The following is a 22,084-nucleotide window of genomic DNA, read 5'->3' as shown; positions in this document are numbered from 1 at the left end:
TCAAGGTTAGTGGCAAGAGGCAGAGCAGCGGCCAACTAGGCTAATTGAGATTCTACCTTTTTATCATTGTTAAGTTGGTCTTGTATGGTAGAAGAAACATTATCTATTTTAGTGTTTATATTTTCTAGGACCTTGTCATTAGAAGCAAGCTTTTTAGAAATATTCTCGTTAATCCTAGCTTGTTCTAAGATCAACTCTCTCAAGGGTGGTTGCTTGGGATTAGAAGAATAATTACCTGGATACTTACCTTGGTAAGTTGACCATTGTTGTTGATTCCATCCTTGTCTCTGTTGTTGCATAGTAGAGTTGTTGATGACGATGTTTACATCTTCTTGATATTAAGGGAATTCAACCCCCAAATATTCCCCACATAAGTTTTGAGCATTGAATGCATCTTGAATGGCCTCACGATCTTTCTTGTAATTGTCTCACTGTTTGAGCCAATTCAACAGTACGTCCATCTTGGTTGACAGTGCACACACCTCTTCTGGTACTTCTTCACTCTTGCATGATTGAATATTGCATGATGACCAGCCTTGATTAGAGGCTATCTTTTCCATAAGAGTTTTAGCTTTTCCAAGGGTGAGTGACATAAATGATCCTCCAGCAGTGGCATCGAATTGTTCATGGGCTTTCTAAGTTAGTCCATGGTAGAAACTTTGCATGATCAACCAATCTTCCATTCCATGATGAGGGAAATCTGAAACATATTCTTGAAAATGTTCCCATGCTTCTGGAGTGGTCTCTCCTTTCTGCTGTTGGAAGTTTGAAATCTTTCCTCTTAAGGCATTGGTCTTGCCTACAGGGAAAAACTTTTCTATGAAGTCCTTTGAACACTTTGCCCATGTATTGATGTGATCTTTGTTGGTGTAGAACCATTGCTTCGCTCTTCCCATAAGTGAGAATGGAAAGAGGCGGAGTAGTATGATGTCTTGAGCAATGTCCTTGATGACGACCGTGCTACTTATCTCCAGGAAATTCTAAAGATGAGCACTAACATCTTCATGTGTCTTTCCGCTGAATGGGGTAGCTTGCACTATGTTGATGAGGCTTGGCTTGAGCTCGAACTCAAGATTATCAGTTTTGAGTGTTGGTCCAGTGAGAATGTTCTTGGTGCTTGGAGCAGAGAACTCATGCAGGGTCTTGTCAGCCATAGCTTCAGAAACTGGTGTTAAGCTTCCTCTTTATTAGGTTGATTCTGATTGATAGAAATTATTGAATCACAACCAATCCTGTAATATCCTGTATAAGATATGAACAAAGACAAAACAAGGGTATGCCTGCTAAAGTAGAGATTATGATTTTATCAATAAGTATTTATTTGGTCAATTCTCTTAGCCATGTGCCCTTCCCCAGCAACGGCGCTAGAAATGCTTATTGACATTTCTTAGTATCACTCTTAACTAAGTTGTCATCCCTAACATGATGCTAGAAATGCATTGTTGGTAATTATGAGAACACTTGTAAACTATATATATATGGTATCCGCAAGCGCACAAATAATATACCATTGTAGCATTTCACCTGGGAATATACTGAGTATCATTATTTATATTTGATCCATAGGGAGGAGCTATGGGGTTGTGTTGGCATAGAGATATTGACAAATAAGTGTACTTATGATAAAACCACTCTCATGCTATGGCAGGGGTGACTCAAGTGATAAATAAATGATAAGTGTAAGGTAATAATGGTGTTCCAGAGATAGAAATAGATACTCATAAAATGTAGTAAGGCTAAGCAGGAGATTCATTAAGAGCAAAAGATTCCTAAGTCATTACTTATCTACTAAGTCTTTTGTACACCTAAGTATATACACTCTCATCTATAGTATAACTAACTTTGGTTCAATGCATACGGTACATTACTAAGGAAGATTAAGAACAGAGCTTGTCTTCCTTCGCAATCACGTTCTATGTGCTCTACAAATGGGGAGTGGACTACAAAGGACTCAACGGGAGTGTCACATCCATGATCTACCACATGACCTAGAGTGCAGAATGCATCCATAGGCAAACAATATCTAAGCGCCATGCTTACATAATGTCGACCACTTAACTCACTCGAGTACTGAGCTAAGAGCTTTGCGAACATATGCATATATTCATCATCAATCATAACTATATCAAGCATATTACTAGAGCAAACTAAGAACATAATAAATAATAACATAATATTGAAGTAGCACAAAGTCATAAATAAAGAGATACAATGGTTATACTAGTCTCTAGATGGCAGATCCAGAATCCTAAGCGATAGCCCAAACTCTACTTGAACCTTGCTAGCTAGCCTATACTAGAAACTTAAAGAATTAGAGATCTATTCTCTTCTCTCTAGAAACCCTAATTTATAGTCTACTCTTGACTTATGGTAGCGTGCCCTGGAGGGGGGTAGGGGCTAGTTATATAGGCTGGAGCGTCCAACGTGAGCCCTTGGATCAAACCAACTTAAAGGGCGGTGTAGATGCATCCTGGGAGGCAGTGAAAAACTGACATATGAAGGAGGCTGATAGGTGGGACCCCCAAGGGCTGGGTGGCCTCTAGGTGGGGCCGGCTGGCCCCACCTAGTAGTGGCTTGGCCCCCGCTTTGGTGTGGAGTCCTCTTGAGTCTTCTGGAACCTTCTGGAGTTGATTTCACTGTGGATAAGCATGATTTTATTTGACAATTTGATCCTCCTTGATGATTTTCTAAAATAACCCTGCTGAAAATACAGATTCACCAAAACTTGTGGAAATTGTTAGTTTAAATCCCTAAGTCTATATTGGTGATCCTTTTTATGCATTTATTCAAGTTAAGTTGACGGTTTATGATGGATGGTAACTATCACCAATAGGACCTCCTCCGTCTTGATAAGGATCCACTAGAGCGGTAGACACACTCATCAGATGGAAGCTTGCCTCCTACTTACATGAGTGAAGTGGGGAATAAAATCCAAGAAATATGAATAAGGGAAGTGCGAAAGCATTACCCTTGCTTTTGGTTCTTGCGGTAGTGAGCTCGAGCGGGCATGACGGTGAGTACCACCTTAGTCACCGGTGGATCTATGGGGGCCGATGAGGCATACAGACACCACGACATAGAGCACTAGATTGTTGGCGGTGAGTGGCTGTGATAGGGAATAACAGCACTAAGGAGGAAATAGACAGGGTGGGGAAGCGGTCTTTGTATGCTAAAGTAGGAGCCGTAGGAATGCAAATTTGAGCAAAACTTTGTAAATACGCGTGGGAGACTTGGGCGGGCATGGAAATTAATGTTAGCAGTGCCATCCTGACCGTCTAGAAGTGATGGTGAAGGCTATCAGTGGTGGTGATTGCGTGTTACGAAGATCTATAAGTGCAAACAAGTCCTATTGTGGGTTTTGGTGATAATGACCACACAATTAGGGGACTAATGATATTTATCGAGTTGACAAGCAGGTAAAATGATAAAGAGGATTATAGATGTGTTGGTGGAGCCCCCAATTACAAAAGGACATGGTGACCGACTCAAAGGCGCTTAATTATTTTATATTTTGAATTTGAGTTTAGCAAAAGCCACACTACAAAGGGGGATGTAATGCACAAGCTTCAATGTGTAACCATGTGCTCAAATATCCACCAAAATATCCTCAATACCTAGCCAAGATAGCATGCCTTTCACTCCATGTTTTTGGCTATCTATGGCCGAGCATCAGTGCTACTCAGCCGAGCAGTAGTGCCACATGAGCGAGGAGCATTGCCGTGACTTAAAGTGACCCTTGGGGCTGAGGGGATATTTTATCCTCTCCCTCATCCCCTCCAATGGTTACCTCACCCATTTCCATGGCTCAGCAACAAGAGCAGCTCCTTTCTCTCCATTGCAAGGCTCCCAAGCTTCTCTCCCTTGATTCCCTTGCTAATATTTGAGAGTTTGAGCCTCCAAACTTCGATTGAGAGCTGCTCCAACTGATCTTCAACTCCTAGAGATCGTGGTTCACATTCAAGCCAGTAGATTGCATCTATTACTCTTGGAGCTTGCTCCTAGCTTCCTAGAGTGTCGCTCATGGAGCTTGCCAACTTGTGTGGTAGCCCCCGGTAGGTTTGTAATCACCTCAATCAGCTAGTGAAATCACCCCTTATCTCAAGAGTTCATTCTCTTGACTTGAGAACGAGGATAGGGTTCTATGAAACCCAAGCCTTAGTGGCTTCCTCAACATTGTGGACTTCGGCAAGCCTTAGTGGTGAGCTAAACCACGGGATAAATTGGTGTCTCACTTGTGTTCTTGTCATTTGCTTTGCATTGCATTATTTGTATTTGTGGTGATTCTAGGGTTTGGTCTCAATCTACTTGTGCATAAGCTTTCGACGTGATTCAAGTGGTGGAATTGGTTCAATACTACCCCAGGAAGTTCAGTAATTTACCCGATCTAATTTTCCTTGGGCAGATTTTGAATTGTGATCTCGTGGGTCTATACGAGCTGCAGTACTGCTTGACTGACCAGCAGTGCTGCTCGAGCAGCAGTGCTGGTCCTCCGAGGAGTAGTGCTGCTTAGGTTTTTAACAGAGCTTTTGAGTTTCTGTTTTGATAGGCCTATTCACCCCCCCCCCCATCTACGCTTAGCACATCCTTACAAGTGGTATCAGAGCCAGGTTGCCTCATTGATGCTTAACTGCGTGAGGTATGGAGCCTAGAGAAGGATCCATCGGAAGATGACCCGAGCACGTTGACCTAGAAGACATGGATTTGCACAAGATGGACAACAGTGAGTTGAGTGCCTCAACAGCAGGCACTTCACTCCCCGCAATTGTCCTCTCCGATGAAGAGAATGCCAAAAGATTAGAAGAAAAGAAGCAAAGGAAAGAAGAAAGAAAGAAGAAAAGAGAAGCAAGACAAAAGAAGAAAGAAGAGCAGCAAATAGTTGAAGAGAAGAAGCAAAGAAAAGAGGCTAGGAAGCTGAAGAGAGAAGAAAGAAAAAGAACAAAAGAAGCTAAGAAGAAGAAACTTGAAGAAGCAAAATCAAGCAACACTTCAAAGTGAATTATCGAGTAGCACCAAAGACAGAGATGATGATGAGTCCTACCAAGTGTCCAAGGGTGGCAAGAAGGAGAGCAAGGGAAAGGGCAGCAACAACAACAACAAATATGTAATTGTATCCTATAATTATTCTTCTATGACTAACAATAATCATAGACATTTCATCAATGTGCCCGTAGGCAAGTTGCCTCGTTTAGATGGGACCAACTTTGGCAAGTGGAAGCACTTGATGAGAGCTTATCTTGTAAGTCTTCACCCGAGCATTTGGGAGATTGTTCACAATGGTGTTGAGCCACCAGTTGATCCCAATAACCCAACTCAAGCCAAAATTTGCAACATTCATCTCAATGGTCAAGCTACAAGTGTGTTGCTAAGTGTTTTGGATGGTGATGAGTACAATAGAGTGATGGGAGTTTGTTGGCATGAAAATGTCAACACATGGCAAGCCAGAAGGTTCTGCTTAGGATGAGCCCGGAGATCCGCTTGGCTTCAACGCCGGGTTAACCGATGCTGCGAATTCCTCCCAAGGCGTGCCAGTCAATTTGACCTATAATTGACAAGGAGAGAAAGTTTATCAGTAATTTAAGGTGGAACATGCCGGTCTTTACCTAGACAGTTCCAAGTGTGCCGCTTCAGGAGCAGCCAGACAAGAAAATCGACTAAATGGCCGATACGCATAGAAATCAGCTGTTACGGATAGTATAGCATATGGATCACGATTGATTTTATGTTAATAAGTACAATGCCCATAGATGTAAGTGAAATCATCAGCTAGGTGGATATTACCAGTGTGAGTCATTGAGACGATGAATCTAATCGAGAAAGGATATTACATGCAAACAGATCGACTGTCTAGTATAAATGGATCTATAAACACTCTGAATCTAATCTGTTACCATCAACAGTGAGGTTTGACCGGATCGATGGCAGCTATGATGATAATAACAAACTAAAACCTTAGAATCCGTAAAACCATCTACACGTCGACAGGCTTTTCGAAGGACACGCTATATATGTGAAAGCTTAAAGCGGATCGGCTGAAATAGCCGATTTGGGTGAAAAGGGACTACAGCGTGTGAATAAACAACTATTTCACGTGGACAAACCTATGTACTCATCAGACCTAACCTGCTATCTCTAACAATGGAGTTCGATCGGATCGATGCAGCCGTGATAAAGACAACAAATCAAACCTTTAAAGTAAACAGATCTATTCACGTTCAACAGAATCATGGAGACACACTGTAGACGTTAAAGCATAGGCGATCGGCTATTTAGCTGATACAGGCATAGCAAATAGTTAAGGTTATGCCTAATCAAGAACAAATCTACTAACTAGCATCCTCCAATCTACAGTGCCATCAGTGGGGATCGACCGGATCGTTGCAACCATAATAGAGAACTATAGACCAGATTTAACTAACCAGTAAACCTCTTCAAGATCATGCATGCCTTAACCGCGTACTATGCACGATCAAGATTGAAGTAAAAATAGCTGATGAAACATAACCCGTCGCTCAAAGTAAGAAACATCGTGTTGTGACAAAGCAAACGACGGACTAAAAAGATATGAGGCCGATCTAAATCAATCTTGACCAGGCAGATTGATGTTGCTGCAAACTAATAACAGTAAGAACATCAGCAAGATCGATAACTTAATGAATCTACCCAAAGGACGCCACCCTTAGGTAGAGCCGATAACTTGACCTTAATCTAATTTGAGTAGTGGAGGTCGATCGGATCGATGTAGCCGTACTTGAACTAGATAAGAGTCGATAACTAGCTTATACTAGAGTTCGTAGTGAAGGTCGACCTTAATCGATGCAGCCATACAAATAGAAGTATAAGTCATGATGGTACTTACAGACAAGCCGGAGGTCAGCCAGACCGATGCTGCCCTGCATGTTGAAGAATTGCCGAGATCTACTCTACTCCTACTCCTAAGGGTTGGCACGGAGCCGAAAAACGTAAATTGTATTTGATTGATTGGATGTCCTTTACAATAGCCGGGGTCCAATATTTATAACCAGAACCTAAGCATGAATCTTACTTAAGTATGACTCATTACAATCTTTGGCATAAGAGAAAAATTCCTAATTTAAGATAACTTACCCTAATCTTTCCCTTTTTGTAGAGTCTGACCTATTTTTCCCGACGCCAACCGTAGCTTTCCATTGTTATCTGCTGGCGTCATCTGAAGAGAGCTGATTCTAGTGCTGCATTTGAATCAGCTGATATCGACCTTTATGCAATCGATTCCTTGATGACACGACCTTGGGAGCTTCGAGTTCCCGCATTCTTCTTCCCAAATTCTGGTATAAACAGAGTTTTATGTTGCCAAGCAAATTTGGGATACTCGACACCTTGCACATGAAGGGGTTGACAAAGTGAGAAAGGCAAGAATTCAGTTGTTGATGGCTAAGCTCAACCGATTTGTGATATTAGATGGAGAAGGGCCACAAGAGATGTTTGATAGGTTGATGGTGATTGTTGGAAAGATTAGAGGCTATGGTGGTGATGAGCTTGATGATCACAAGGTTGTAAAAATCATGTTAGAAGCTTATTCACCTAGAAATGAGACCATTGTGACACTAATTAGAGACAAGAAGGCGTTTGAGCACTTCACACCAAATGATGTGCTTGAAAGGATAATGACTTTTGACATGCAAAGAGAGGAAGCACTTGAGAGAAAGAAGCTTGGTGAGTATTTGCTTTGACAGGCCTATTCACCCCCTCTAGGCTTAGCAGATTCTTACAAGATCGCCTAACGATGGACGTGTCATATAGTCGCGAACTCTTGCTCAGGGGCTACCATCACACTACCGGTCGTAGAAGCCCGCTTCCCCATCACACAAAATAAACATCGCAACAAAGATAAGGAAGATCCTAAAAAATACATAAGTTAAGAACATTTCATATTTCATGTAAATAAAACATACATATTCTACACTAAGAATTCAATACATAAAATAAAATCCTACAAGCCTAGTTTCAGCGGGATGCGGATGACCTCTGTTGGGCCTTCTGCCCGGCCTATAGTGGGGCCCTTTCCTAGGAGGCGCTCGGTCTGCTATGTTAATTAAAAATATAGTTAGTTTCAATTGGTGATAGGAACTACGTAGCTTAAAAAATTGAAAGAAGGTTGGCCTGCCAGGAGGCACGTATTTCACGTCGCTTGGCCTGCCAGCGTACACAATGCGTTCAAAAACATTGGAAAAGCAGCCACCACAATGGTCATAAATTAGGAGTGTGATTCACACTAAGAACATGTCGTACCAAACAATGATGTTGTGGGCTACACCGTCGAGATCGCTTCAGATGTCCAAGATCAAGTGGCACAGTGCACTGCGTGGCCGAATGATACTCTTTAAATAACCAAAAAACAAGTTCATCACATCAACTCCTCCGCAATCAATGTACGTCGTGTCGCTCTGCCTCTCCAGCCCTCTGGCTCGCCGTCGTCCACACACCATAGCTCCATCCATGCTGGCAATCATGGCAGCAAGGTGGCACCCACATTGCTGACAGCGCTCTCTATCGAGGTGCAAATTGAGATCACTGGTCACCTCGCTGCGACCTCAGAGCGGCCCATGGATGACCTCCATAGCCTACAGGCAACCTGCTCATCCATGTATCGCATCTACGGTGACCCCACCATCGGCCAATGCATGGCACTGGATCGGTTCAAACGCGGGAGGTAGTCGAATGACCGCGTCAACTACTTCGCCCTCCTTGCTAGCCTGACCCAAGTAGGCAACCCAGAGGCTTACTTCCTCACCGGGATACAAACCGTATTCGTGGAAAACCACAGCCCCCGGCCATGCCTCGACGATCTTGCCTGTGTCGTCGATGGTGGACACAATATGGTGGCTTATCTGGTCGCCATATTCCTCTATAGGCACAATGGTGATACCGGTGACGACGACACTATGAGGCGGTACATAAGACGGGTCGAGAGCGAGGAAGAATCATGGGCTGCGGCAACGGGTGGTGGCGGCAGACCAATGATTAGGTGGCTAAGCAACAAGGGGTGTCGACTATGCCGCAATGCGGCCACAAACGTGATCCACGAAATGACATCGTGACACAACAAGTGGTCGCTGCCACTGGCACAGGTGCACGGCAATCTTCCGTGCGCATGCGGCGACTAAGGTATCCAAAAGGATGGGAAGAAAGGAATCTATTTTATAGTGAGGACTATAGGCTTCGCTATGAAATTATTTTGTTCAAAAAGGCAATTGGAATAGGAAACTAATTCACTCTTTACATGTGAGAGTGAATTAGTTAGCTTTTGATTTTTCTATTGTGAGAGTGAATAGGAAACTAATTCAATATAAGTATTCTACTACAATGCTTCTTCCTTCTTCATTGTCTCATGGTCCTTAACTTCTTCCTCCTATCTACGTATGAAACGGCCTCTAGGCTATCTAAAACTAACGGTGAATCACCGTATGAAATGGCGATGGGAGCTGTCACACCACCGTACTCCTCGCACTAGAGAAATAATCCAATTTGCAAACACAACAAAGATGGCACACTAGTTTAACTGCAATAATGACAACATCTATCCTAGAGGAAATTAACATGTCCATAGATAATCAAACAACATTGGTCCATTTAAACATGTCGTGATAGAGAGATACATCAAATGCAGCTTTCTTTCCTGCTCTCCAAATGAATTCAAGAACAAGGGAATATAAGGAAGATAGTATGGTCTGCTCATGTCCTCTATCAGGACCCTACGTCTACCATACCTAATGACAAGGGTAGGGATGATATGAACTTTTCAACGGTCCATGTCACATGCGATGATTGTTCTATCCTCCTGAACAAAGAAAATCAAATTCCATTCTGGGTGAACTGCAATCACTGTGTAGTCTGCATCACAATCTAGGAAACCAAATTGAATATTAGTCTTTCCAAACACATTTAGCATGCTAATAGTATGCTTCAATGCCCATTCATTAGTACCATAGTCCTCAAGGATCTAGATTGATAGCTAGGACATATTGCGACCATCGGCAGTACATACACATAAGTGACCCTAAGCTTGATGGAAGGAGGGTTGAGCACCACTAGGCCTACAAATTTTCCTCCATGTGTTTCCCTCCTAAAAGCCCTAGTTTGGTTTTGGATAATTGATGAAACCTATTGGACCAATCCTTGATCTAAGTGTGTAGACTAGATAGGATGGTCCAAGGCCAAGTGTTGGAGAGAAAGATGAAGTCCATGGTGATGATGATGGACATGTGGTGATGGTCAAGCTCAAAACTTGGAAAAGAAGAAAGAGAAAAACAACATGGGCTCAAGGCAAGGGTATATTTGATATGGCCATTTTGTTTTACCACTCAAGACACCAAGTAGGTGTGAGTGGGTTTAGGTTAGATAGTCATACTATTAAGAGGGGAGAATCGTGGTTAAAACGGTTATCGAGTGCCACTAAGTGAAATCATTGTTGCATATGCATTATGACCTAGTGTGCTAACTTAACACCCTTGAAAATGCTTTGAAAATATGCTAACACACGTGCACATGAGTTATACACAATGTGTTTAGCACTTGGGAGCAAGGGTGAAGAAGTTGGAGAAGAAAAGGAGGTAAAGAAAGGAATGAACTCTGGTTGGCAGAGTGACCGGACTCTGAGGGGTGAGTCTGGTCAGAACACAACCCTGGCTGAGGGGCACGCAGCCTTGGCTCTAGACCCGGTGCTGAGGAGCGACCGAATGCTGATCGCAGGGTCCGGTTGGTGACTGGGTGACGTGGCCGAGCAAGGTGAAGACACAGGAGCGACCGAACCTGGTCTGGTTCAGCGTCCGGACCCTGCGGGAGTCCAAAGAATTATTTGTTTGAGAAGAGAGCAACCAAAACAAACTGGACCCACACTATGCTAGTCCAAACCCTATGACCAGACTTGGTCTGAAGGAGAAAAACGTCTTAGGGTACTCTCTGAAAGTGACTAGACCCTACGCGTTGGAGCAACCGGACCTAGCGGGGCACGTCTGGTCTAGAGGAGTTCAACGTGCGTGTGTGTGTGCTCGGACGTAGGCGCAAAGCGACTAAACACTACTCGGTGAGTATGGTCCGAAGTTGATCAGCATGCGTGTTTAGTAACCATTGAAGATCGATGGCTGACGTTAACGAGGACACGTGGCATGCCTCGAGTGATCAGACCTTGGTGAGTTGGTCCGGACCGGACTCTGGCTCAAGGTCCGATCGGTGTGCAGTGAGCCCTATGAAGCGGTATAATGACTCTATTCTTTTGGGGGCTCTATAAATTGTTGTTGACCAGTTGTAGCTCAGTCTCTTGGACATTTTGATCATACATACATTGCTTTGAGCTGAGCCAAACCTCTCCCACTCATTCTCTTGCTTGATTCATCATCCAAAGTGAGTTGGAAGTGATCCAAAGAGCATTTGCTTGAGTGATTACATCTAGTGGCACTTTGAGATCGTTTTTCTATGGTTTTCTTGTTACTCTTGGTGTTTGCCAACGCCTAGATGGCTTGGACCAGCTTGAGGAGGATTGACAAGAGTTGGTGATTGTTCTTGGCCATCTCCCCGTGATTTGTGAGGGGTTCTTAGGCTTATTCCCCATGGAGCGCCAAAATCCACTTTAGTGAATCGTGCGTAGCTTGTGGATCCCCATCTTGTGTTGGTTGTGCGGCACCCTATTGAGGGTTCGACGTGTGATGCCTATTAGCGCGTGAACCTCCAAGTCGGTGAATCGCTACAACAAGGACGTAGCTTGCCGACAAGCAAGTGAACCTCGGAGGAAGATCATTGTGTCATCTTGTCTCCATGGATTTCATTGATATTCATTGATTGATGTCTTGTCCGGCTTGGTATATTCATTCCTAGCACTTGTATTTACTTTCTTATATACTTGTGTAGTGCTAGTTGTAGCTAGTTGAGTAGTGTAGCTTAATTAGTGGTAATTATCTTTGCTAGCTTGCTCACTAGTTGTAGAGGTAGTGACTTATCCATTGTGTGATACATAGAGATTATAGTCAATAGCATTTGGTAGGTGGCTTGCAACACAATCACTAGAGCTAGCGCAAAATTGCAATTACAGCCTTTGTCATCTAACCTATTGTTCTAGTGATTTGTAGATTTCTTATTTGGCTATTCAACTCTCCTCTAGCCATTTAGAACCTTTCACCTCCATATCCACAGCAAGTATTTGAGAGTGCCCCTCTGAGTACCTCCATATCCACAGCAATTACAACAAGTATTTGTTGGAGCAGAGAATTCACAGAGAGTCCTGTTAGCCATGGCTTCAAATTATGGTGTTAAGCTTCATCTTATATGGTTATCTTCCGATTTCAAAGTTGGAGTCTTCTCGAGTTTACCTCTAGTTCTTCAGATTAATGCTTCTGGATCTTCAACATAGTTTGTCAGAAGGTCAAAACCGGTCATACATTACCCTGTATAAGATACACGGGTAGACAAAACAAGGGTAATCCTGTTTGAGCATAGGTCAATGGTTTTCCTCGATCACATCAATAAGTATAAGTTTATCAATACTTCCTTTGTCTAGCTACCTTCCTTGGCAACAGCGCCAAAAATGCTTGTTGGTGTTTGTTCACGTGTCACTTGTTTGAAGTACTTAGCCACCTATTATAAACCTATATCTCCTAACTTTACTAGGTTTTCATCCCTAGTGATTATGCTAGAGATATGTATTGGTACTACTTAGTATTACTACTAGAATAACACTAAGCAGTTCTTTATGAATTATGTGACTAGAGAATATATATATATATATATATATATATATATATATATATATATATATATATATATATATATATATATATATATATATATATATAGGGAGAGTATATTCAGTAGCCAGCTACAAAATAAGTTATTCTGTAGCCACCTCCATTTACGATAATTTTATATACTAATTTACGATAATGTTAATACATATTTGCGATAGTTAGGTTACTATAACACATGGAGATATTTACCATAAAGTTATAGTAAACCACTTAGTAAGGAGTTACTATAATCTCGTAAATTAATATAGTAATTATCGTAACTCAAAGTGGCTACAGAATAAGTTATTTTGTAGCCAGCTACAGGATAGTAGTTCTATATATATATATATATATATATGAATGAATGAAAAGTATCCGCAAGCACACAGATAATATACCATTGTAGCATTTTACTCAAGAGTATTTCAGGTATCGTTATTTATATTTTTACCACTGGAAAGGTCTAGCATGGACACATATTGATAACTTATATTATTAAAGGAGAAATAAACCATAGCTAATATTCCACTCACAATAGGGGTAAGTCATAAGATAAGAGATGTATAAATGATAAGTAATGAGAATAATAAATCACTCAGAACACTTGTTTCTATAGCATTAGAATGGTCACGTAGAATATTAGAGGAATAATTCCTAAGTCATTCTTAATTACAAGTCAAAGAATACATTTGATTAGTGCAATTACACCTAGTAATCATGGCTAAGATCATCATCATATCAACACATAAGGGATATTACTAAGGAAGATTGAGGGCAGAGCTTGTTCTACGTTCATAATCGGACCCTACGTGCACCTATATTTGGGGAGTGGACTACAAAGGACTCAACGGGAGTGTCACATCCGCGATCTACCACATAACCCAGAATATAGGGTGTATCCATAGGTAAACAACGTATAAGCACCACGCTTACACAATGTCGATCACCCACCCCGTGTACATCAGAGTGAGCGCTATATGAACTTATGCATAAACACAATGATAAAATAGTTATACTGAATATATAATCAAAGTAGATATTGAACATCATAATAAAGAACATGAATAAGATGAACACTGAGATTGTCATAACAATTGTAACTAGCATATAAAAACAATGGAGAAACAAAAGAGAGAGGGACACAAAGTTTATACCAAACCACACTCTTGACAAGATCAGGAATCCAAGCGAAGTCCTGCTTGCCTCCCTCTAGATCCATCCTAACTAGCTATGCTATGGAGGAGGAGCTCTGAGGAGATTAGGGTTTCTGTCTTCTCAAATGACTTGATGACTTATGATGCCTGGGGGGAGGTAGGGGCTAGATTATATAGCCCTGAGGGTCCAACGTGAGCCCTTGGATCAAACTGACTTAAGCAACGTCTTAGATGCATCATTGGAGGCGGTGGGAAACTGACATAGCGATGAGGCTGACAGGTGGGCCCATAGGGGTCGAGCGGCCTGACAGTGGGGCCGAGCGGCCCCACATGTCATCCTCTGGTCCTCTACTTCAGTGACGTGGCTTCTGTATCCTTCTAGAGTCTTTCCACGTAGGTACTGCAGCGGAACTCCATATTTTCCTTTGATGATTAGGTCCTCCTTGATGGTTTTCTAATTAAACCCTGCTGGAAACACAGATTCACCAAAACTTATGGAATTTATTAGTTTAAACACCTAAACCTTCATTGGTGATTACATTTATGCCCTTATGCATATTTAATTGATGGTTTATATTGGTTGTTAACTACCGTCAACAGCAGCAATCTGAGACAGCTACATTGTTAATGGGGAAGGGCAAGAAGGACAAGGAGGGGCATTCACTGGTGATGCTGGTGAAGTTTTGCTTGCCATTCTCGGTGTCATAGAAGAAGCTGACCATAGTCTGGGGCAGCACCTTACGGTTGTCGGAGATGAGGCAGTTCCAGGAGCGATAGACACATTTGCACCATCATAAGGAGCGGGACGAGAGGTGGCAGAGAGTGTCGAGAACGACATCGTCTGTAAGGCTGGCCACTGTGTTCCTCTTGTTGGAGGTCTCCTCCATTTTGAAGAGCCTGCGATCGTCAGTGTGCAGTAGGATGAGAGCTTCCTTACTAACGAGATCTAAAGAGGAAAATAATCCAACAAAGATCCATTAGTGAAGTGCGAAAGAATACCCTTGCCTTTGGATCCGGTGGCGGCATGGCGCGAGGCATGCAATGGTTCACACAAATTGCAAGAGAGGAACAATGTGTCAGCTATGTGGGAGGTGGTGGCGGCGTGGCACGAGGCGTGCAATGGTTCACACAAATTGGGAGCGAGGAACAATGCGCCAACCTTGAAGATGGAGAAGTGGAAGTATAGGTGATACAACTGTGTTTGGGTGGTTGGAAAATAACTCACGCTGAATTTACCACCGCTGGACCAAACGGTCCTGTAGGGCTAGAGGCCATAACACCTATCCCAGACGGCTCAATTTTTCATGCAACAGAAGAAATGCAACCTCAATACCACTGCTGCATCTATTGTTAACTCGTCGGTGATAGAAGTTTAAACTGTTGGATTCATTCTTTAGGAGGCCTCACTATCGGTCTAACCGACGATGGAAGTATCACACCGTCGCTTCTATCTCTACGGCAGTGAAAGTGGCGACAGTGGTATCTCAATTTTTAGTAGTGCTAGGCCACATGGCGTGATGGGAGATAGAGTGAGGGGGTTTTGGACCGATGGCTTGGTCTAGCCGCCCCAACCGGACTGAGTCCAGAGCGTTTTGAGGCTATCAGGAGTTCTCTGGACTGCTCTGGACTGGTTTGCGCATTGGTGCGGGCTGAGAGTCTAGAGCTCAGTCCGAGAGGTGGCTAAGCATAGAAAGTAGCCGTTGATCGCCAACTGTCATCTTCAAACAGTCGAGGACACGTAGCGGAGATCTAAGCATCAGACCCTAGTATGGCATGGACCCTGGGTTCAGAGCCTAGGTTCGTCGGCTCTTAGGCTAAGTTTTGAGCAACGGCTTTATTTGGCCTTTTGGCTATAAATAGGGGTGGTGCTCGACCTTGGCTGACATTGAGCACCTTGGGGGACTTAGTGTCCATGCTTGAGTGTGCTTGGGAGCCCTCTAACTTACTTGTGCTTACAAGAGTGCGAATCGATTGCGAGTGGGTGATTCTAGTGCGTTGCATTATGAGATTACATCGAGTGGCACAAGGTGATCGAGTTATAAGCTGGTGGTGCTTGTTACTCTTGGTATTTGCCGGCACCTAGACGGCCCGAACATTGAGGGATCGTTGAGCGGAAGTGGTGATTGTTTCCGACTCTTATCGGTTAATTGTGAGGGGTATTGTACCTTCTCTAGCAGAGCGCCAAAGGCAACTCTAGTAATTTTCTCGTGTCGTTGAGCGCCCTCATTTGTGTAGTTTCTTACGGTGCCCGAGTGCTGGGCTAGGTGTGGTGCCTATTAGGGCGTGAACCACCAAGTGAACGGTCGACACAACGGGGACTAACTTGCCCGCAAACAAGTAAACATCGGGATAAAAATCATCGTGTCATCATCTTCCCATGGATTTGCAATTTCCATACACAAGCTTGTATTTATTCATTCATATATTGTGCTTGTGTAGTTGCTCTTGTAACTAGTTAGCTTGAGTAGCTTGCTAGTTGCACTCTTTGCTTGTGTAACTTAGAAGTAGCTCCCTTGCGTAACTAGCTGGCTTGAGTAGCCTTATTAGTTACATTGCTTAGTTTGTGTAGCTAAGTAATTTGAGCTCTATAATTTGGCTTGGGTAGTTTTATTATTGAGCATTGCTAGTGAGCTTAGACTTTATGTTTTTGCATACTAGTACGTGTAAAAGCTTCCTGGTTGCTTAAGTACTAGTTGCATATGTTTATGTGACTTTACTAGCTAGAATCGATTAGGTGAGTTCTACCTAACCCAGCACCTTAGTTGTTTTATTAGGATCTTTGTAGGGTGCTTGAAAATTTAGATAGAGGGGTGTAGTCTTGGCTACACCGATAGTTTAATTTCGCTCTTGTTTCGATTAGGAGATGTAATTAATTTTTTTTAAAATGATTATTCACCTCCCTTACTCCACCGTCTCAACCCCACACCGGCGACTTCTGTATCAAGATCGACTCGTTCGCTTTCTAAATACTGCTACTAGTACCACCTGTATCGACTTGCTTCTTGATCCTTCAGGTATTTGCTTTTGTTTTCTGATTTCTTGTGTCCGACTCTGACAGACAGCCAGTAAAATGGAATTCTGTCCTCGGAGCCCTTGACGATATTGATAGGCAGCCATTTGTATTCCAAATTTTCAATACAAATATTGAAAAAGAAGTAGTCTACCAACTTTTCTTTCATAAGTCCACATGTTGATCTCATACATTACTCAGTCAAATCAGATAAAAGATCATGTTACCATCGGAAAGGCAAAGATAACAAAGACATTTAAAAAAAGATACACCCTAGCCATACGCATGGCACCAAACTCTATGTAAGAACTATAAAGAGGATCTCATCCTCTCACATCTGAGGTAGATAATTCCGAAAGCCTTCTAGTCCTTGTTCACACGACAAGATGATCACTCATGGCGATGTATGAAAAATCTATATGCTAAAAAAAGACATATATGACCGCTGAGGGTATATACGTATATGAAAAAAACGTATACGCTTCCAGCCTTCGAGAAAGCAAGTACGTTGTTGCTGTCCAGTATCCAGATGCTCAACCAAGTCATCCGTGATCTCACCAAAAGGCCCCTGCCGGCTGCCGCCGTGCGAGATCGCTTCAAGTCTGCGCCCGTCCATTCGCAAGGCCGTCGCATCTTCCCTAGTCAGACAAAGCTTTTGCCTTGTACTTAGCGGCCGGTCGCTGGCGACATCGCCGGACGCCCTTTCCCACTTTGGACCCCTGCCGGAGGGCTGTCAACTTCGCTCTATCTTCCGTGTCAGCCAGCTTAAACAACGCCTTGGTCCTCAAGTTGTCCCATTCCCTAACCTTCCTCTGATTGATGATCATGGCAAGATCAAAGTGGCCCCAATTACGATTCTTCAACGCTGTCTTGTCCCTCGCAACAACGAATCAGTAGTCCAATGATTGATATAGTGGCTAAACCTACCTGCTTGTAAAGCTACATGGGAGAATGCAAATTTTATTAGGAAGATTTTTTTTCCATCATTTCATCATTAAGGGCAAGGATTTTTAGACGGGAGGTGTTGTCAGGAACTCTGAATATTTGGCTTCAGTCTGTCAGTTCAGTATACGGAATCAGGCTTCAGATAGGGAGTGGGCAAGGAAGAGTACCGGTTCAGCGGTTTCATTTAGAGCCACACATCAACAATCTGATGTAGATCTCACAAAGGCTTGCGAGATCGCTTGAAGTCTTCGACCGTCCGTCAGCAAGACAGCAACTACCCTCGTCAGACAAAGCCCTTGCCTTGTACTTAACGCCGGTCGCAACTCGCAATCAGTCGCTGGTGACATCGCCGGAGGCACGACAAAGCTGAAAGTCCTAAGCAGAGAAGCAGTTGAAAATTTGACATCGACACCGTATTTTACGACGGCAATTCAGCTTCTGTTTGATAATATATATACACAGTGACAATGGCACACACGACGACATCACATAGCAGTACTACCCTCCTCCGTGCGTATTGCAGTTCGCTTCGCAGGGTGCACGCCGAGTTCTCGTTCGTATCCTCCTGTTGCTCGACATGGGCACGGGAGGTGTAGCGCTGGTCGCCGCCGCCGTCGCCGTGGTGGTGGTCACGAGGCTGTGGACGGTGCTGCTCCACCTGGTATGGCGCCCGTACGCCGTCGCGAGGGCGTTCGCGCGGCAGGGCGTCCGCGGGCCGCCGTACCGTGTCTTCGTGGGCAACAGCAAGGAGGTTCAGGCGATGCGGGCGGCGACGAGCGGCGACACGCTGGACCTCACCTCCCACGACTACATCCCGCGCGTGATGCCGCAGTACCGCGCGTGGATGTCACTCTACGGCAAGGTGATCCTGACGTGGTCCAGCTCGACTCCGGCGCTGTTCGTGGGCAGCTACGACATGGTGAAGCGGATCCTCTCCGACAAGTCGGGGCTGTACGGCAAGCCGAACCCGGGCCCCACCATACTGTCCCTGATGGGCATGGGCCTCGCCTTCACCAACGGCGACGACTGGTCGCGCCACCGCCGCGTCGTGCACCCGGCGTTCGCCATGGACAAGCTCAAGTCGATGACGGGGGCGATGGCGGCGTGCGCGGCGGAGGTGATCCGGGCGTGGGAGGCGCGCGCCGCCGCAAGCGGGGACGGGGAGGGGGTGACGGTGGAGGTGGGGCATCAGTTCACGGAGCTCACCGCCGATGTGATCTCGCACACGGCGTTCGGCAGCAGCTACCGGCAGGGGAAGGAGGTGTTCCTGGCGCAGCGGGAGCTCCAGTTCATCGCCTTCGCCTCCATCAACAGCGTGCGCGTGCCGGGCATGCAGTACGTGCCCACCAAGGCCAACGTGCGCCGCTGGCAGCTCGAGCGCACGGTGCGGGGCACGCTCATGGCCATCATCGGCGAGCGCCTCGCCGCTGCGAAGGAGGCGAGGGGCTACGGCAGCGACCTGCTCGGCCTCATGTTGGAGGCCAACGCCGCCGGCGACGACGGCAGCAATAGGCAGCAGGCCATGAGCATGGACGAGATCATCGACGAGTGCAAGACCTTCTTCTTCGCCGGCCACGACACGACCTCGCACCTCCTCACCTGGGCCATGTTCCTCCTCGGCACGCACCCAGAGTGGCAACAGCGGCTCAGGGAGGAGGTGATCCGGGAGTGCGGCGGCGCCGAGGTGCCCCTCCGCGGCGACGCCCTCAACAAGTTCAAGCTCGTGAGCCCCCTCCACCTTAAGCTTATTAAGCTAGCTAGCGCCAAGCAGGTGTATATCCGCACCGTGACCGCCTGCGAGCGTGCATGTGCATCACAGCCATGTTCTTATGTTGTTTCGCAGGTGACCATGGTGCTGTACGAGACGCTCCGGCTGTACGGCGCGGTGCCGATGATCGCGAGGCAGGCGACAGCGGACGCGGACCTCTGCGGCGTGAAGGTGCCCAAGGGCACCCTCCTGCTGATCCCGATCGCGATGCTCCACCGCGACGAGGAGGTGTGGGGCGCGGACGCCGGCGCGTTCAACCCGCTCCGGTTCCGGGACGGCATGGGCAGGGCGGCGGCGCACCCGAACGCGCTGCTGTCCTTCTCCTTGGGCCCGCGGTCGTGCATCGGGCAGGACTTCGCGATGCTGGAGGCCAAGGCCACGCTGGCGCTCATCCTGCGGCGATTCGCCTTCGAGGTGGCACCGGAGTACGTGCACGCGCCGGTCGACTTCCTGACGCTGCAACCGTCGAAAGGGCTCCCGGTCGTGCTCAAGCTCTTGGATGTGTAGTAGAGAGGATTGGAAGCCATCCTAGTCACAAGTTCCATTTGAACTAAAGTAGGAGTATAAATTTCCTACAACGTTCATGTGTAACCTGCCGAGTCATTAATTAGGCTTCCGTCCTCTGCAATTTGTTTCCTTAGTTTCTTTATCATATTTCACAATGGACCTACAATATTATGATTTTGTGAACAGATTTACTCCTTTGCATTCTCGCCTGAAATTTAGCAATTGCATCAGTCACCTGCCTCCCCACGCTCTTCCATCCCCGCGTCGTGCATGCGCGCCCACACCGGAGACGAAGAAGAAGATGGCGGCGGCGTTAGGGTTCCGGCAGCGACGGCGCCCTCTCTCTCTCTTCGACTCTCCCTCTCTTCTTCTCCAACTCCGTCGGGCTTAGAAGAGAAGGGCTCGGGGGAGGCAGGCCGACCAGGCGGTGGGAACGGTGGGAGGGGTGGCTTAGGGTCCTGTTAGCGGCGAAGGCGGCTGAGTTAGGTCGGAGTGGAGGCGTCCATGGCCGGAGCTCACCACGGAAGAAGGAGGGGGAGGGGAAGAAGGCGGTCATCGCGGAGCTCCGGCAAAACCCTAGCGCGCCACGGCAGGGTGGTGGGCGGCGGCGGGGGCAAGGACGAGGAGGAGGGTGTGGCCGCCAGCGAGGCAGGCGAGGGTGAGGCGCGAGAAGGAAGAAGGCGCATGTGGGGTGCGAGAAAGAAGGGGGCACGAAGAGGAGAAGGTTGAAAATGACGGATGGAAAAACCAACTAGCAGGTACATGCCATGGAGATATGATATTTAACTTTTTAGCATTATAACGGATGGAACTCTTGAGATAGCATTTTTATGATTGGTGCTACGGTTTTACCAGTAGAGAGAGAAATTTGATACGAAATCGTCACTTTTACACACGTTACGCGTAGCATGCCAGCACCTCACTCTAGCGTGAATAGGAGTCAGCAGGCCCATATGAAATGTCCATCCTGCCCTCCCTCCTTCCTCCTTCCCAGCTTTGGCCCACTCGCTGCTCTCTTGCTCGGCACACTCGAGCTCGTCGTCCTCAACATCGGCGGAGACGGAACCAAAAGGTGCTGAACGACGAGGCGTTCGCCATTCTGGTGCTCAAGGTGCTGTTCACCACCTTCTACAAGCCAGCGCGGTGGACGGTGCCGTACAAGCACCGCACGGTGGAGTGCGCGCCCGGCGGCGGCGACGCAGACGGCAGGCTACGCGTGCTGGCCTGCTTTGCTTCCACACCAACCGCCAGGGGCACCAGCTCCTGCTCCATCCCCTCTCTTCTCCGGTCTCCGCTTCCTCCTCTCCCGAATCTGGTACCCGATGCAAGCTCCAGCTGCCGTAGAACTCCATGTGCAGCGCCCATGTACGTCCTGCCGACAGCCACATCCGCGAGGCGCCCTGCTCGTTCGCCATCCTCGTCGACGCGCTCCACGTGAGGCGACGGCGGCGCTCGGGCCCGGGACTCGTCGTCGCGAGGAACGCCAGCAGCACGGACCGCTCGCTCGGCGGCGGCCCGCAACGACCGCGACGGCGCGACATGCCAAGAGGTAGGCGGCAGCGAACAGGGCCGCCACGGGGCAAGCGCGTGCCGGTCGGCGCTCTGGATGGGGGCGGGCCAAGATGACGAGAGAAAGGCGCGGCCGCTGGCGAGCCTCCTGGCGGTGCGCCGCGCGCTGCAGATCGGCCTGGACCACGGACCAAGCGCGAGCACGACGGTGTCGGCATCCACCACGCCGTCGCGCCGCTTCGGCACGACGTCGGCGATGCGGCCGTCCGTGGCCACGACACGCTCCACCATGCCGATGACGACCTCGGCGCCAGACGGAGAGGTGTCAACGGGGCAGAAGCCGCGGTGGAGTCACACCAGTTGAGCGCCGCCGTGGTCCGCGGCGGAGGCGAGGTGGTAGAGGATGCCGGAGTCGTCCGCGTCTCCGAAGGCTGCC

The 22,084-nt window shown here is 46.5% G+C and overlaps 1 protein-coding gene and 1 non-coding gene across 2 annotated transcripts; both read left to right on the top strand.

Annotated features, from left to right (window-relative positions):
* The first annotated feature begins 682 nt into the window (after window positions 1–682).
* On the top strand, window positions 683–789 carry LOC136524889 (small nucleolar RNA R71). The gene has a single exon (XR_010776240.1). It is a non-coding gene; the product is annotated as a small nucleolar RNA R71 (small nucleolar RNA).
* A 17,558-nt stretch (window positions 790–18,347) lies between these two features.
* On the top strand, window positions 18,348–20,322 carry LOC136521170 (cytochrome P450 709B2-like). The gene is made up of 2 exons (XM_066514870.1): window positions 18,348–19,587; window positions 19,708–20,322. Exons 1-2 carry the CDS (start codon window positions 18,442–18,444, stop codon window positions 20,137–20,139), a joined length of 1,578 nt encoding a protein of 525 aa, XP_066370967.1. The 5' UTR covers window positions 18,348–18,441; the 3' UTR covers window positions 20,140–20,322.
* The last annotated feature ends 1,762 nt before the right edge of the window (window positions 20,323–22,084 follow it).

Source organism: Miscanthus floridulus, chromosome 18 (assembly GCF_019320115.1).
Source record: "Miscanthus floridulus cultivar M001 chromosome 18, ASM1932011v1, whole genome shotgun sequence".
Classification (NCBI taxonomy): Eukaryota; Viridiplantae; Streptophyta; class Magnoliopsida; order Poales; family Poaceae; genus Miscanthus; species Miscanthus floridulus.
The sequence above is the reverse complement of the archived record's forward strand: the minus strand, read 5'-3'. Positions and strand labels throughout refer to the sequence as shown.

Coding starts and splice junctions, on each gene's coding strand:
- LOC136521170 (XM_066514870.1), top strand. CDS start 18,442: ATGGGCACGGGAGGTGTAGCGCTGGTCGCCGCCGCCGTCGCCGTGGTG. Junction 19,588..19,707: donor CCCTCAACAAGTTCAAGCTC/GTGAGCCCCCTC, acceptor GTTGTTTCGCAG/GTGACCATGGTGCTGTACGA.